Source organism: Canis lupus, chromosome 11 (assembly GCF_003254725.2).
Source record: "Canis lupus dingo isolate Sandy chromosome 11, ASM325472v2, whole genome shotgun sequence".
Classification (NCBI taxonomy): Eukaryota; Metazoa; Chordata; class Mammalia; order Carnivora; family Canidae; genus Canis; species Canis lupus.
The window spans coordinates 67928760-67945579 of record NC_064253.1 but is presented as its reverse complement, the minus strand read 5'-3'; the positions used below and the strand labels follow the sequence as shown (position 1 = coordinate 67945579).

At 62.7% G+C, this 16820-nt stretch overlaps 1 protein-coding gene across 5 annotated transcripts in view; it reads right to left on the bottom strand.

Annotated features, from left to right (window-relative positions):
• The window catches only part of COL27A1 (collagen type XXVII alpha 1 chain), a 135058-nt gene extending 120409 nt beyond the window's left edge, over positions 1–14649 (bottom strand). For 4 of the 5 annotated variants that reach the window (XR_007414150.1, XM_049116396.1, XM_049116397.1 and 1 more), the window contains exons 1-3: positions 12887–13086; positions 6564–6634; positions 1770–3502 (exon numbers count right to left, since the gene is read on the bottom strand). Coding sequence is in view for 4 of the 5 variants with exons in the window: in XM_049116396.1 (XP_048972353.1) it covers positions 1770–3502; positions 6564–6634; positions 12887–12969 (1887 nt within the window). In the remaining variant the exon portion in view is untranslated. Of the gene's footprint in view, positions 1–1769; positions 3503–6563; positions 6635–12886; positions 13087–14569 lie in introns of those variants that run through there. The other variant, XM_025431951.3, reaches the window with a different exon arrangement.
• Positions 14650–16820: the final 2171 nt, after the last annotated feature.

The window sequence follows — 16820 nt, the reverse complement described above, 5'->3', positions numbered from 1 at the left end:
TTCTGGGCACTGTCCCAGGCTCCTCACCTGCCCAGCAAGGAGGGTTGAATGGAATGACCCCTAAGCACCCATCTACCAAACAGGTTGACTCCAGCACATTCTTTGATCATAGAGAAGCTCAAGAAGGAGATCTGGAGTGAGGCCTCACCCCTGCCGACCCACATCGCCAAACCCCAAGGGGAACGCACATGGCCTGGGCCTCCTCCAGACCCAAAGGCAGATTCTCTACCACTCCTGCTCCAGTTGTGCTGGCTTGGACACGGCTGTCGTCTCTCCACCCCACACACAGCCTTGGGAGGAGGGGTTCACCTCCACTCGATGGGGTGGAGACCCTGACCCTCACACCTTCTCTTGGGGGCAGGGGGGGGGGAAACAATTCACCCCCTTTCGACCTCATGGCCAGTGAGCCCAGCATCCACACAGCTTGGGAAGCTGAGCTGTCAGGGCTCAAAGGCACCTGGTGCCTGAGTCAAGCCGGGCAGCATGGAGGGGTGATGAGAAGGGGTCCTTCTTTTCCTTGCTCCCAACTTCCTGCCCTGACAATCTCACAGCACAGGACTCGAGCAGAGCGTTGACATAATTGCAAAGCAATGCATACAATTTCCATAAGTTCTACAATATGGTTATAATAAAAACGGGCTCTCAGTCCCCCTGGAGACAGGCTGAATAAATATTATTCCTAATGATTATTAAAACTCATTAAGTGTGTTTGTAAGGCCTGGGAATTCCCAGCATCTGCCACCGTCTCCACATTGTAGGGGAGCCTAACCTCAAACACGGAGCCTGGTGGAAAACCCGCCCTCGGGGAGGAGAAAAACCGCACGGTGGTCATCTCCAAGGCAGGAGAACGGAGCTGAGGCCTGAGCTTTCTGGAAACTCCGTCCCCTCCATCCCCTCCATCCCCTCCCAGCCCCGGTTGAATTGGCCTCCAGCTGCAGAAAAGGTCGTTGCCCCTGGAGACAGTCCCAGGCATGCTGGAGGCCCCGGCCCTGAGAACATCTCCTGCACGTGGAATGTTCTTTCTCCTTCCCTTGACTGTCCAGGCCCACTCTGACCCTCCTCACCCCAAATCCCTAACAGAGGCCACAACTCCAACGTCTAGAGGAGCCAGGCAGGTAAAATAAATGGGGGAAAGGACTGGGTGGGGGAGACCCGATCGGGAGACGTGGGGTCCCGTCTGAAAGGGCAGCTCTGACCGGGCCGCAGGCCACGGGCTACTGTATCTCTCCCCCTTCCAAGAGAAGCTGGTCACCAGGCCTTTTATAAGAAATCTCTCACATTTTTAAAATGTTAGTAACTTATTAAATATTTTTAAACAATGCCGCGTGTGCCAAACAAAACACGTTCAGGACTACCCGTGGGCGACCTTTGTCCAAAACTCCCAGACTAGCTGGTGGACTCGGGAGAGCCGAGCTCTGGAGACTGCATGACGCGGGGCCAGTCAGTTAGTGGTTTTCCTGAAGCCACTTGACCTTCACAGTCGGGGTTAGCAAACAATGACCCGGGGCCCAGGCCAACGCCAGCCCAAGGGGTGCTCTTCACCCGGCGGTGGCCACCAAACCCAGGGCTGCCCCAGTGCCCCGTGGATCACAGCAGAGCGGGCGGTCACAAGCAAGAGGACGTGCATGCGAGCGGAGGCCCTGCCCAGATGCACCGCCCTGCTCTGGGTCGCTTCCCTGGGTCAGCCCTGGGCAGCAGTCGCCACTTGCCCTAACTGCCCCTGCCACCCCCTTGAGCTCCAAGCAACATGCACATCCAACCCGTCTTACCGGCAAACCACAGTCTCCCTTGGGCCCTGGAGGTCCCATCAGCAACGGGAAAGGCGTGGGGCCCGCCAGGTGGAAGAATGAATAGCTCTGACTTGTTGGCCAGGCACTGGAGGACAGGAATCGCGCGGGGGCCACAGCCGGGGCCGGGGTGGTCGGCCGGCTGGGCCGGGATGGTCTGGGGCTGGGCCTGGTTGTTGGATCATTCAACGGGACATCCCTGGCTGCCTTCCCAGGTCTGAGGGGGACGGGCTTCCGGGGGTTGCTCTTGGGTCTGGCTTTCTTTGTGGCTTCTGATCCAGAGGGTTTCTTGCTTCTGGTGGGGGCTGAGCCAGGAGCAAGGGTGGGAGGCATCAAGGTGGCCGGTGGAGCAATCCTGGAAGAGCCAGGACGGGGGACAGGTGGCAGGGACAAAATCGTGGGTTGGGGAGGCCGGTGGGTGCCGGTGCGGGCAGGGACTGGCTCACTGGCATGACTGCTCATCTTGGCCACAGTCTGGCCCACCGGAAGAATAGGCTTTTTGGGGGAGCCAGTGGCCAGAAGGAGGGGCCGAGCACTGGGTAGAGGAGGTCTGGGCGTGACAGGGGTCCTCTGGATCGGCTTCACCGAGGGGCGGGAGGCTTTGGCAGGAAGTGGGTGGGAAGTGGGGGGCACTGGCTTCTTGGTGGGTGGGGCTGACTTTGTGAAGGAGGGCTGAGCTGCCTTCGGGGTGGGGTGGGGGTTTTTGACAGGGCCTATCACAGAAGGAGAAGGGACCGAAAGCCTGGTCGGACGACTTTTGGGGATCTTGGTGGCCGTGCTTTTCCGCAACGGCCGGACAGGTGCAGTGATGCTGGCAGGAGAGGTGGGGGGCACGGGAGGAAGCGCTTCACCGGCCGACAGCTTGGCAGGTGGCAGCGGGGTGCGGGCTGAGCCCCCGGCTGCAGCTCGCTGGCGAGGGTCTGCGGTACTGGTCCTTAGGGGCTTGGCGGGCACGGCAGGCACCACAGTCCCCCGGGGGTCCCTGCTTGCTGGCCGTGACCCCAGGGTTGGCGCGGCAGTGGTCAGGTTCTCCAGGCCTCGCAGGGCAAGGTCGGTCTGGAAGGTGAAGGTTGTGCCCGAGTCTCGGGGAAGGAGGGGTCCCAGCTGGGGCCGGTACATGTCGGCCTGTCCACACTGCTTTCTCAGGTGGGTACAGTAATCGGGAGCGACCTGCGTCACGGGGTAGATACTGAACTGGCACAGGGCACCTTCAAACTGCACCGCGTGGGGGTTCATCTTCCCGAAGAGGAAGGAGCCCTCGGGGTCGAGTGCCGGGTCCTTGTGGAAAGGCAGCGGGACAGGCACCCGGCGCTGCCCGCACGCCGTCACCAGGGTGGCGGTGCGGCCCCGGAGCTCCAGGGCGAGGTGATGCCAGCGCCCGTCGTGCACGTCGAGGTCGAAGGCCACAGAGCACCGAGGCCCCAGGTGGAGGACCGTCTTGCCGGGGAGGAACTGCAGGCCCAGCTGCAGCTTGTGCTTCCGGCTGCGGACGGCAAAAAGGAAGGCATGGTTCACCCGGTGGGAGCAGAGGCTCAGCACCAGCGCCAGCTCCGTGCCCAGGGCGGCGGGAATGACGGCGGCCGTCGGGGCCTGGAGCCGGGTCCGCTGCGTAAAGATGAAGCCCGATTGGAACGGAATGACCCCCGGGGGCGGGGGGCTCCGGCCACCCCCTGCCTTTGTCCAGCTGAGGCCCAGCCGCTGGAGGACATCCACATCTGCAGAGGGAGGGCAGAGGGGGAGAGGGGACGGTCAGGGCCTGCTCCCGCCCCAGAGCCCTCCGGGTGCACAGCCCACCCCCTGCTCCCTGGGGCCCCGAGCGTGGCCGGGAGCGCAGACTCCGAGCCAATCCCCTGTCTGGCTGAACGACCCTGGATGTCCTCATTATAGGCACAGACCCCGGAGCCAGACTTCCCCAGCTGACTTGTGACTTCAGTGCCTCGGTTTCCTCATCTATTAAGTGGGATAACAGGAGTCCCAAACTCACAAGGCTGTCGCAAGGAGTCGATGAGCTAACGTGCTTGAAAACAAGTGCCCGGCACCAGATAAGCCTTTTTAAATGATAGCTGCTCGTACCCAAAAGAATGACCGTCACCAGATGCTGGCACAGAGTATGCAGGCCGCCCAACATAACATGTGTCCCCCTTCTCTCTGTCTCAAAGGCCATTGCCTCCAGGAAGCAGCCCCACGACTGAGGGAGCAGGGTGACAGGAGCGGACAGGTCACAGGAGCTCGGTAAGGACACCCAGTGGGCCTGACTGGTTTCACCACCTTTGGGACCCTCCCCAGCCCCTAGGTCTCTCTGTGGCCAGAGCAGACCAGGGAGGCTGCTATCTGCACGGAAGAGGACAAGTCCAATGACTCTCCCTCTCCCCATGTGGCTCCAGACAGAGCAGAGGAAACAATCGAGGCATCCCTTCAACCTCTGTCTTCTGGCGAGGCGCTTGGACATCCACTGTGGCCTGGCCAGGTCACATCCGCCCAGTAATTACATCCATGGGGCTTGCCAGAGCCGAAGGAGGGCTTCCAGGGTGTTTATGGAAAGGCTTCCCGACCTTGCCTCTCGCCGGGTCATCCGACTCCTTCAGCGGGCCGAGCTGCCAGTGTCTGCAGAAGCCAGCTCCAGAGCCCCGACCCGGGATGGAGAGGCTGCCTCTGGAACTGGGGTCCGGCTGGGCTCCTCAGCTCCCCACCCCACCCTCGAGCCCAGCACCTAGGCTCCGAGTGTGCCACGTGGGGTGTACATCAGGCCGCATGTGGCACTTAGCACTTAGCACTCAGCCCTCAGCAGTGAGACGGATGGGCAGACGGATGGGCTGGGAGAAAATGAGCACCGTAGCAGGCTCTGGAGTCACCAGGCCGGACGTTAGAGCCAGACAAAGCCACCTATGGGTCTGCACTCTGGGCCCCAGTTCCCTCCGCAGTAGAACGAGGCAGCCAAGACCGCCTACACCATGGGGCTTGCTGGCCCTCCTCATCATCCTCCCCCAGACACCTCTGGGCAAGTCTCTTCCTGACCCCTGGGCCTCAGTTTCCCTGCCTGTAAGACAAAGGAAACCAGACCTTCAAGGCAACCACCAAGGGCTAACGATGTTCTACAAAGCCTGGAGTTGCAGGCTGCTTTTTTGGGCTGGTTTGGCTTAAAGACCCATCTTCCTGCCTGGGATCTGCAGGCCTTCCATTCACTCCAAATCCCTCCTTTCTCCCACTTCCAGCCCCCAGAGGACCCCAGGCCTGTACTAAGTGTCCCCGCACACTGTGGCCTACGGCAGCTTGCACTCGCCGGGGGTAAATGCCAGCTGGTCAGGCCAGGCACCACCGATGAGGCTTCCCTGACTGTCCTCTCCAAGCTGGGATTGCAAAGCGGATACCAACCAGTCTCCAGACCTAGCCCAGAGACGGTCTGCAGGTCAGGGGCAAGCCCCAAACTCTGACACCTGGAGCTGGCGGTCATCTTATGGCCTCTGGCCACTGTGAGCCCTGCAGGGGATGGAGAAGCATGTTCTTGCCCAAGTGCTCAGGTGAATAATATCATTAACGACAAAAATAAACACTAGTATGTACTGAGCACATACTACGTGCCGCGGGCTTGACGCGTACTCTCTCGCTTGATTCTCTCAATCATCTACAAAGAAGATACTGCTTGTGATCCCCCCCTTTACAGAAGAGGGTCAGTTCGCTATAGTAACTGACCCAAGGTCACGCAGCCTATAATAAAAGGCACAGCCGGGACCTGCACCCAGGCCGCCTGGCTCCAGGGTCTCTGTTCTTAACAGTATGCGGTCCTCAGCTGGAGCCCCTCAGACTAATTGGAAAGCGGGGTGGAGACACATCCAGAATCCAGGGGCGAGGATCTAGGGGACAGAGGAATGAACGCAGCCCAGCGCCAAGCTGGAAGGACCCTGCCAGCTGGCTGCAGCGAGATCCCTTTATTACATAAACCTGGCTCCGTGCAGCTCCGGCCTCTCCCCAACACCCCCCGCCCCCCATTGCCTGACTCAGGACTCTGGACAGCTGTTCACCTACTTTGTGGGGGAAACAGCAAGCTTGGAAAATATGACATTTGCACAAAATGTTGCCGGGCAGCAGGAGTCTCTTCCGGGCATGGCCCTCCCCTCCCGGGGACCCAATCCCTGCCGGCGGCCAGGTCAGGCCACAGGGGCTCTGGGAGTGCCCGGCTGCCCGCGCCGGCACACGGGCGAGTGTGGAGGAGGGGAGGGGACGCTATTTTAGGAGGCCTTGTGGCCGCTTGACAAACAGATGTGGGAGAGGTTTCAGTTTCGCGGGGCAGCTGTGCAGCCAGCCCACCGCTCGGCCCCCTGGCCGGCTCCTTGGGGATGGCGGGGAAGAGCACGATCTCACGGGAAGGGGAGGGAGCTGGGGCCTTTGTGGCTCCTCTCAACACATGTGGGCATAACCACTGGACAAGTCGGGGCTGAGGCTTGCCCAACCAACGTGATTTCTTCCAATTCTACCCCCGCGCCTCTCCACCAGTGGGAAGGGAGGGGTCACCCCCCCATTCCTGCACGGAGCCCTCCCTGCCCCTTACAAAACTTCAAATGTGATTCTTCCCAGCCTGGAGAGGAGTTTGCCAATGATGGGCTCCCAGTTTACTGATAGGGAAACTGAGGCACTGAGTTCCAATGAGGAGCATGGCTGTCTCCTAGCCCTGAGTTCTCAGGTCTCTTCTGCCCTTCCTTGTCCCTCCCCCCCCCCCCTCCAGCCCTCTCACCACCACCACCCCCCACACCCCCCTGCACAAAGAGAAGAGAGGATTACCTTCAGGAGCTCCTTGGGTGGAGGCCAGGTGACAGGCAAACGAGACTAAGATCCAGGTGAAGAGAAACCCCCTGGAGACGGGAAGACACAAGCAGAGGCAGCATCAGCTTCCACACTGGGGCCCGGATCTGGCTGCGGAGCTGGGAGGGAATCACCCAGCCCCAGTACCCCCACCCCCCAGCCCAGCCCAGCTCGCCCACAGGAGGCAGACGCGAGGTGCAGGCTCTAGGACCCCACAGGGTAGCCCACGCTCCCAGGTTTCCAGGCACAACCTCGTGCACAGGTACAACCTTGCTTTTCCCAGATCGATAAGCCAAGGTCACAGGGCAGGAAACAGTGGGCGGGAAGCCCTGCCCCGGGCGTCAGGAGACCGGGGGTCCAGCTTCACATCTGCCGCTCTGGGCAGCGAGGGGAGCCCCTGCCCATCTCTGGGCCTCCGTCTCCCCATCTGTACTACGGCCTCACGATCCTGAGCCCCAAAGGGCGGCAGAGCCAGGTCTGAAAGGTCCACGGGAAGATCAGACCGGGCCACCTGGACGACTGACATCCTCAAAGGACAAAAGCGACGAGGTCTCCCTCCCTAGACATGAGGTGGACGGCAGAGGCCGCGTCACCGGGACCGGCGCGCACTGAGAAGCCGCCTACCTGGCTTCTGCTGGTGGCAAAAGGGAGGAAAGGAAACAGAGCACACGAGGGGGCGACGGGTGGCGGTGTCCGGCCGACAGACCCCGCTCCTACCAGCCGTGCGACCCCGCAGGAGCCACCCAGCCTCCCTGAGCTGCCTCGGGCTCCGCAGCGCGGCCCGCACGCCCGTCTCAGGCCGGCGTGAGGATGCGCTCGGGCGCGTCAGGGCCTCGGCCGGTGCCAGCGGGCAGCGCTCCGCACGCAGCCACCACCGCCCCGAGCCCGGGGCCCGCAAGGGTTAACGCTCTGCCCGTGCCTCCTGCCAAGATGGGCAGAGGCAGCGATCCGATTTCACCTTCCTGTGGGAGCAGCCACCGGCGACACCCGAAGCCACCCGGGGCATCGGATCCCCCGCGGGCAGAGGGGAGGGCGGCACGTGGCCAAAGCCGGGGGCCGGGACGCGGGCGGGGGGTGCGGGCTGAGGCTGGGGCGCACAGGCCCAGGATCCCGTTGCAAGAGGAAAGCTAGGACGGTGCGCTCCTGGGGAATCACGTAATCCAGGAAACCTGACTGCCGGGATCCTGGGCTGGCGCCCCGCGATCTTCCCAGCTCCCCGGCGCCCTGGGAAACCAGCTCACGCCCTCTGATTCCATAGCGATTGTTCTAATTTAATCGTGGCTGTGATCAAGAGCAGTCCTGACTGGGCACCGTGGGAGACGCTGGGGGTCACCCAGCCACCGCCTCCCCGCCCCCCCACCCCGCTCCCCGCACCCTTCTTGTCCAGGGAGCCGTGGACCTGGGAGGATCCTGGATGAATCTGGGTAAGTCTAAGCAAATGGTTGGATGGGGGGGAGGTAGGCATGCAGGTGTGACCCAAACTCCAAACACGGCCAGTACGATGTGACAGATGCCTCTTCTTCGGGCCCCTGGGAAAGTGTTTCAAAGCCACAGAGAGAAGGTTGTCTTCTAGCCTTTGTAGGCTACTGAGCAGGGATATGCGGCTGCTGCTGCAGCCATTTTGTGCCCATGAGGTTAACGGGCCTCACGAGCGCGTGAGGAGGATGGAATGGAAAAACAGTGGATGTTGGATGACCCCTGAAGGCTGAACTAGCCCCCCTATCACTGCTTTTCCTCTGGGCCCCTTGATACGGGAGCTCAGAACTCCCTTTCTTTGAGCCCTGTCCAATTGCATCTTCAGCAAACGAACGGCAATAGCGCTCAGATGCTGACGGTGAGACCTTGAAAGCCTTCTCCAGCATCTGGGCCTTTGCACATGCTGCTCCCAAGTGCTCCTGACAGCACTCCTCTGCCCGGCCAGGGGCCCCGCACATGCATTAGCTTCCAGCTTGAGAGTCGCCTCCCACAGCCCCACTGCGTGCACCTCACCACAGTGGGTATCCCGCGTGTGCTCATTGCCTAGTCTCCCATTTCCCTCTCTAGAACACATCCCTGAAAGGTAGGAACCACGTCTTTGTTCACTTTTGTACCCCCAGCACCTGGCATGCGTGTTGCAAACGTGCAGGGTATCTTTGTAGAAGAAACCCACGGTACCTGGTAGCGCAGGAACCTGGACTTGAAAAGCCTCTCCCCAAGAGCCTCCCTACCTTTGACTTGTCCCAGGGTGGTTCCTGGATAACCCTCAATTCCCCCTCATCCTCTCCAACCTACCGCCAGGGCTGTGGACATGCCTTCTTCACGGGGCCAGGCCTCCCTGCCTCCATGGGCCTCGCCTCCAGCGCACTGTGAGCCCTGGCTAAAGGTCAGAGCGCCCCGCTGCCCTGCTGTTACCCGAGGAGGAGAGCAGAGGCTGACCCTTCTGGCATGACCTGCCCCACTGGAAGCCCACGGCAGCCTCATCAGCCCTGAGAAGAAATGACAGGAGGCTTTGTGTGATGTGACAAAAACTGAGGCTTAGGGAGGGCAGGTACCTCCTCAAGGTCACCCTAGGGAGGCTCTGGGGTCATAATTTTTCAGGACTCTTTCCCATGTGCACCAGGTATGCCCTCCAGGAAACCGGAGCCAGAGCCGCCAAGGGAAGAGCTGCCTCCCAGGCCTGGCGATTCCCAGAGCACAACTGAACAACTAACGGTGCACAAAAGCTCTGAGAAGTCCTGCAATGAAGACAGCAACAGTGTTTTCTGTCCATCAGCCATCCCCAGACCTAGAGGACCAGTGAGCTCATTTTTCCTGAGAGCACTTCCTCGGAAGAGACGGGCCCTCACTTCCTAGGGTTCCAACGACCTCAATCCGGTGCCATTTCCTTCCATCCTCTCTTCCCAGCCCCTTCCAGGCACGAGCCCTCACACCTTGTGCATCCCACAGTGTGATGTCACAAGCACCCCACCTAGGACACTTCCCAAGCTGATAGAGGCTGGATGGAGGAGAGAAGGTGCAAGAACCGTACACGTCCTTAGTCGATTTTTCTGGCTGCAGTTCTTCCAAGGCGACCACTCCGGAGAGAACAAGGATACACTGGGGGGGGGGGGGGGGGGGGGCGCGGCATATTTTTTAAGCCCTGAAGGTCAGGAGAAAGAAGACTCACAGGAGCCATGGGCTCAGACTCTTCTTCAACGAAGCTGCCCAACACCATGGTTTCCAACTCGACAATGTGAGCCCTGAAGGCCTGTTACAGAAGTATCGGCCCTCCTCCACCCGTTCACCTGGACAAATGCAACCGACCTCTCAGACCTGAATTCCGTGTGCACACGACTCACGCGCCGCCAAAGTCAAGAGTGGCAACATGCGGCGGGAGAAGGTCCTCCGAGATCATCTGGAGGCCAGATTCGAGGCCCATCTCCTCGCTGTGGAGGCCCAGAGAGGGGACGTGATCTGCCGAAAGCCACACAGCACGGCAGTGACCCGCGTCATCTGACTCCACTACTCAGCAGACGGTCCCTTCCGCTCGACTTGTCTCTCATGGAGAAGAAACTGGAGACTCACAGGGACTTCCTATATTTGCCAGAGACCAGAGTCCGGCCTTTACCAACAGGAACAGAGATGCAGCCCAGAGAGAGCCAACAAGCCATCTAAGTAAGCTCCAGGCCTGGAAAGTTGGCTCCCGGAGGGAGGCCCTGCCGATTCTTTTGCTCCCGTTCCAACGCTGTTTAGGCTACTGCTAATAATGTTTAGTGCCTGCGCTGGCTCAGAGCTTTGTTCTTCCTGACTTCTGTTTTCACCACTGACTCGTGGGCCTTGGCTCGGTGAACCCGGGGTTGCAGGATGTCGGGAAGACCACAGCCCAGGGGCCAGAGTGGACAGGAGGCAGTTGAAACGGCAGCTACGCGCTAGGGGACCCGACCTTGGGGACACAGCCTGGCCGCACAGCCCTCCAGGAGGAGATCTCCGTGTTCCCACCCCTGCAAAAGGCTCTCTGCCGGCACACCAAGGGTGGCTACTCCGGGACCCCCAGGGCTGTCGGAACCTACAGCTGCTGTGCTTGGTTTTTCCTCCATCCTTGTAACCTGGGAACACACGGGATCTTAAGAGACCCCTACCAACTTGAACATCCACCGAGAGCTCAGAGCTGAGACCCGGGGCACACAAAACACACACACACACACACACACACAAGGAAAGCAGCCCTGTGGACTCACAGGCTTGGCCGTGCGCTCACAGGATAAGCCGAGCGGGCACCGGGCCCGAGGACCGCAGAAGAGCAAAGGGGGACAGACCTGTCCCACTTGCCTCCACGGATCGGCCAGGCAACCATGTGCCCAGACAGCCACACCCAGGCTCCTCTCTTCACACCTGATACCTCTTCCATGGGAACACAGACAGGTCATCTGTCTGGACAGGACACAGCCCAGAATTTTCCAGTTGACTCACACATCCATTCAAGAAGAAGTGAATAATAATATAAATAACAGTGGCCGTTTATTGAGCACTTACTACATGCCAGGCACTATTCTAAGCTCTTTACGAGCAAGGTCCCGCATGAATCCTCACTAAACCTTGCCAGCCGAGAACTAGAAGAGAAGCATAGCGGCAAGGGGCATGCCCAAGCTCGCGCGGCAGTGGGGATTCACGCCGTCCGATCGCAGTGCTCCCTGAGCCCTGCAACCTGCCCACTGGTGTGAGCCTGTGAGCGTCCCACCAGAGGCGGTCAGTCCACCACGATGGATACGGGACTTTGGCGCACCAGGCTGCGTCGTGGGGTATCAAGAGGGTCCCTGAACACAGGTGGGGGCGGTGAGAATATGCCACCAGAGTAACAGGCAAAGTGTGCTCAGAGACAGGGAGTGGGTTACATGGGGAGGGCAGCCCCCCGCCCAGCGCACCCCACCCGGGGAGCTGATGACTGTCCAGGTGAGTGAGACCTGAGTGACAGCAGGGCATGCTGTGCTCACAGGAAGGGAGGTGCTTCAAGGACAAGGAGGAAAGGGAAAGAGAGAAGAGGCCAGGGATGTGCTCCATGGTGTCACGGAACCTGGTCTGGGAGAGGCAGAGAAGAGCGAGGCCGGAAGGCAGGCCAGAAGCAGAGGGCATGGGGTCTGGGGTGTCTGGGGGTCTGGGGCGCTGCTGGGGTGAGGGAGGCAGCGAGACAGGGCAAAGCAAAGGCCGGGCCTCCATGCAGCTTGACTGCCCATTTGCCCAGAGCTTGGGCCCCCCTATGGGGTGCTTGCCTGGCACCACTTTTCTGTCCAACCGCTGGCATCTGCCTTGGCACAGGGTCTTCTGGAGAAAGTGAGTCAGCAGTGTACTTACTGGTGCTGTGTGTGTGTGTGTGTGTGTGTGTGTGTTGTGGTGGTGGTGGAGGGGGGGTGGTGAATCTCAGCCAGCCAGCTTTTTCCAAGACATGGGAAGGGGGGGGGGAGCATCATCCCCCTGCTTCCAGCTCAGAGGGGGCAGGGCATGGGGGGGGGGGCGGAGCCACCGCCCTGACCAGCCTCTTGGGAATGTCCTGGGATTCTGGGGGCAGGCGAGACGGGGAGCAAGTTCTGTGCTGCTGGGGCAGCCGCAGCGAGCAGGAGCCACAGCGCGTAGGGCCCCAGGGCTGCTCCCATCCTTGCTCGCTCCCACGCACACCCACCCTCAGTGCCTCGCTCCTGCACTCGCTCGCCCTTTACAACCAGGCCACCAGCTCCCGGGTCCCGGGTCCCGGCTGGGCCACGCTCCCTCCTTGGACGTTCCCTGCCGCCCCCGCCCCCGCCTCTGCAATGCCTGGTGATCCTCGGGCCCTCTCTACTCCGACACGCCGGCTCTCGCGTTTTCTCTCTCACACGCGCAAAATGACAGGCGCCGAGCCCCCCCCCGCCCCGGCCCGGCCCGGCCCCGGAGACGCGGGGACACACGGAGGCGCACAGACCCGAGCGGACGGGCTCCCCGGAGCAGGGACGTGCAGAGCCACACAGACGCGGGCACCGGGCAGAAGCCGAAGCCCGGGGCTGGAGGCAGCGGAGAGTCGCACGGACGGACTTCCGAGCCGGGACCCGTGGGCACCGGCATCCCCGGGGCGCCCCCCGCCCCCACGCCCGGCCGCGACCGGGGCTCGGCCCCCGCCCCGCGCCCCCCGCCCCGCGCCCCGCGCGACCGCGGAGCCCGGCCAGCGGGGCAGGGCAGGCAGTTCGCCGGGCCTCGCCGGGCCGGGGGGCGCAGCTCGCGGTGGCCGCGGGGGGCCCGCGGGGGGCGGGGGGCGGGGCCGGGGCCGGGGCCGGGGCCGCAGGAAGCCGGGGAGGGCGCGCCCCCGAGCTCGTACTCACCCCCCGCGCGCCGCCGCCGCCGCCGCCGCCGCCTCCGCCGCCGCCGCCGTGCCTCGGGCCCCCCGCGCCGCTCCCGCTCCCATGGCGGGCCCCTACTTCATGCTCCCGAGCCCGGGGGGCAAGTGTGGGCGCGCCCCATGGGGCCGCCGGCCCCCCGCCCCGCCGCGCCAGGCCGGCTCACAGCGCGCGGCCCCCGCGCCCCCCGCGCAGCCCCGCGCCCCGGGGCGCCCCAGCGGGCAGGCGGCGCGGCCGGGGCCCCGCGGGCGCCCGCGCCAGGCCCATGGTCCCCGGCGTCCGGCGCCGCGCTCGCCCCTGCCTCTCGCTCTCGTCCTGCTCCACCGACGAGGAAGGAGACGCGGCGAGAACAGGCGAGACGACCCAACTTTGCGGGCGGGCTGCTGGCGGCCCCCGGAGGCCGAGCGGGGCGGGCGAGGGAGCGCGCGGGGCGGTGGAAGCGGCCTCCCCGCCGGCCTGGGGGAGGAGAGCAAAAGGAAGGATTTGGGGGAAATGAAGGCGATTTAAAGTCTCGGCCCGCGGCGGCTCTCCACCTTCTCCCCTCCCCGCGCCCGGCCGCCCTCCGCTGCCCCACGCCGCCCCCTGCCGGCCGCGGCCGCGCGCACAGCCCCGGCCGCCCCCCGCGGCCCCGCGGAGACTCCCCGCCCCCGCCCCCACCCCAGTGCCAGCGGGGAAACCGAGATCCACCGGGAGGAGGGAGGCGGCCGAGGCCGCCCCGCAGGACCACCGCGGCCCGAGATGGGGGCCGAGATGGAGGGGGAAACGGGACACATCCTACGGGGAGAGGAGCCCCGTTCCCGGGCAGGTCCAGGACCGGCACCCAGTGGCTAGACTCCCACGCCAGCGACGACCAGTGTCCCACCGCCCATGCACACACATGCACGGCCCTGCTCCCAGGTCAGAGCGCCCCCCCCCCCCCCGCCCACCCGCCCGGAACAGACTTCCCCAGGCACCCAGTGGGTGGGCTTGCTGAGTGTTGGTCACACTCTCCCCTTCTCTGTCCGCTCGGTAAGAGTCGGGAGCTCAACGCCCCCCACCCGCACACCCACCCACACACCCTCGGGAGCCCACCGAGACCCCCTGCGGTCCCCCGCGGGAGCGCGCCACTGCACACCTTGACCCAGGCGCGAGCGCCCAGCAAGTTCGCACAACCACAACCCCACTCCCAGCCCGGGCCTTAGAGGCCACCTTCACCTCCACCTCCACCTCCACCTCCACCTCCACCTTCACAATCTGCTCGCCGGTGCATACACACTCCCACGCACGTCCACGCTTACCCCAAACTCAGTCACACGCTCACACCCACTCACATGCAAGCTCGGCCACGCAACTCCTCCTGGACGCGCACAAACACACCCTGGGCTTCCCGGACCCCGACGCAGCCCGGACTCCACACACGCAGCTGCACGCACACTGGTACTTACACGCACACAAATGCACACTAGCCTGTCCACACAGCCCCCCACCGCACACACCCGCACACACCCTCCAAGTGCACACGAGCGCGCGCCCGGGCACCCCCCACTTGCACGCAGCTGTCCGCTAGTGCCCACCGCGAGCGTGCACCCACGCACCCACTCCCCACACGTGCACCCCCATCCCCGGACGCGCGAGACTTGACGCACACGCCCCGCTACCCCCAGAGCTCCAGGAGCCCCGGGCACTTACTGGGTCCCTAGCTGCGAGGCTGGACGGTCGGTCCTTCCTCGGGCGCCTAACGGCATTTGTATTCATGGGTCCCCGCAGCCCCGGGCGCGGGCGCGGGGGCGGGGGTGCGGGGTCCCCTTCCCTAAACGGGGCGCGGGCGCTCGGAGCGCAGCGGCACCGGGAGGGGCATGGGCGCGCGGGGCTGCGCCGCCGGCCCGGTCCGCCTGCGCTCGCGCTTGGTCCGCTCTGCGTGCTCGGGCTGCGGCGCGGGCTCCGGGCGCGGGGGGCGGCTCATAGGTGCTGGGGCCGCGGCGCCCGCCGGGCCTTTTGAAGTCTCCGCTGGGGGCGGGGAGGGGGCGCTGAAGGCGGCCTTTTAAACCGTGGCTGCACGCGGGCTCGGTGGAGCAAGGTGTCTGGTTTCAGCAAACTTTAGGAAAAGTCCCAAGCCGAAGCGGAGGGCGGGGGAGGGGGGGGGCCCCGGGGAGCGCGGGGGGGGCGGGGGGAGCCGAGCAAGAAAGCAGCAGCAGCGGCCTAGCTCCGCGCGGCTTCCTGCAGGGGGCAGAGCACCCAAGGCGGCCAGGAGGGCGGCCCAGGCCGGTGGGGGGGAACCCGCAGATGGCTGGGAGGCGGCGGGACCCCCACTCCCGCACCCCCACGTGGAACTGGAGTCCTTAGCCTCCACGTGGGCGAGCCCCAGGGGGTGCGGGAACACCCCAAAGCTGCCCAGAGCATTCTTCTGGGTGAGAGGGGCCACAGCCCTGGAGGGTCGAGGGCTCCCAGTTCAGTCCCAGCTGGCGGCCTCCGGAGCTGCATACCCTGTGCTAGGCGGATCCGTCCTTACTGGCATTTTTTGATAAGTTGTTCACCGTGGATTTTTTTTTTTTTTTGGCATTAGTTTTGACACTTTAAAGTATTGCATTAAAATATTATGTATCTTGGCAACGTACGGGTGTTTGGGCACCCCCTTAATTCTAAAACTCCACTACTGAAGGTTGTTTGGGGTCCCCTGGAGTTTTGCATCCTTACTCGCCTCACCCAAGCCAGGTGCAGCACTGTGCTGAGTGTCACCATTTCTGGCAGGCCTGCCATCCGCATTTGCAGATGAGAAAGCTGAGATTCTGAAAGATTGAGTAACCTTCCAGAGATCTCCGAGCTGGTAGGCGGTGGAGGTAGGTAGGATTGGAAGCCAGGTAGTCTTGATGCCTGTCTTCTGCAGCTGAGCGTAATGGTCCAAATGTTAGCCTTTAAGGGATTCTGAGTGGACCCTTGTCAACCTCCCCAGCTTCTTGGTCGGCCCCAAAGCACGAGTCTCTCCGATGCCCGACCCAGGCTCAGGGCAGAGCCGGGCTACTTCAAGGCTTTCTGGGTGCTGCTCATCCTCCAGGTTCCCCACCACCACCACCACCACACCCCCGTTTGCCGCCTGTCCTTCTAGCTCAAGCTCTGCCCCACACCCAAGTTATAGCACACATCACATGGTGTTGTCATTGTCAGATCCATCTCTGTGTCCCCACACCCAGCATGGAGCCGGGGACACAATAGAGGCTCAAACCATTAATAATTTAAATGAGTTTCTTTCACTCCTACAGTGTGCAAACCCCTGTCCAAAACCGAGGGAAGAGAGTCTGCCATGAGGAGAGCCTTGCACATGGTCCTGCTTTCCGGGCACACCCACACTTGTGTCGTGGACAGAAGGCACGCTCGGTAGCTCAGGGCAAGGAGGAGAGCTGCACGGGAGACGTCAGACGCCGCTGCGCAACCATATGAAGGTAACACAAGGAGAATGTGATAAATGCTACCGATGAATTGAATTGTCAAGCAGAACTAAGGGATGGAGAGCAAGCAGAGAATGCTCCCAGGAGGAGGTGGCCTTTGGCTTCTGAAGGGTGTGTTGAATTATCATGGAGCCATGGGGGCAAGACAATTCAATTGCAAGAGTCACCAAAAGGCCAGGAGTGTGGGAGGGGAATCTCAGGCAGGTTTGGAAGGAGGAGTGGGGGGGAGGGGGCATGTAGTGGAGAAGCTATCCAACCCCACCCCCATCCCCTGTATTGTATGGGTGATGCCCCATGACTCGCTGGCCACAAAGCCATTTCCAGGCAAGGAGATACATTTCCTCAAAGGTCAGGCAGTGGGTCAGTGGCTGAGCACCGAGGCCTTTCCAAATCTCCCTCCCAAATCCCAGTGTGCAATGTTGAGCCCCAGGGCCCCCCGCTCCATGGAGGGCTACTGAAAAGACCCATGAGAAACCCCTTAGAGCCCATAAAGATGG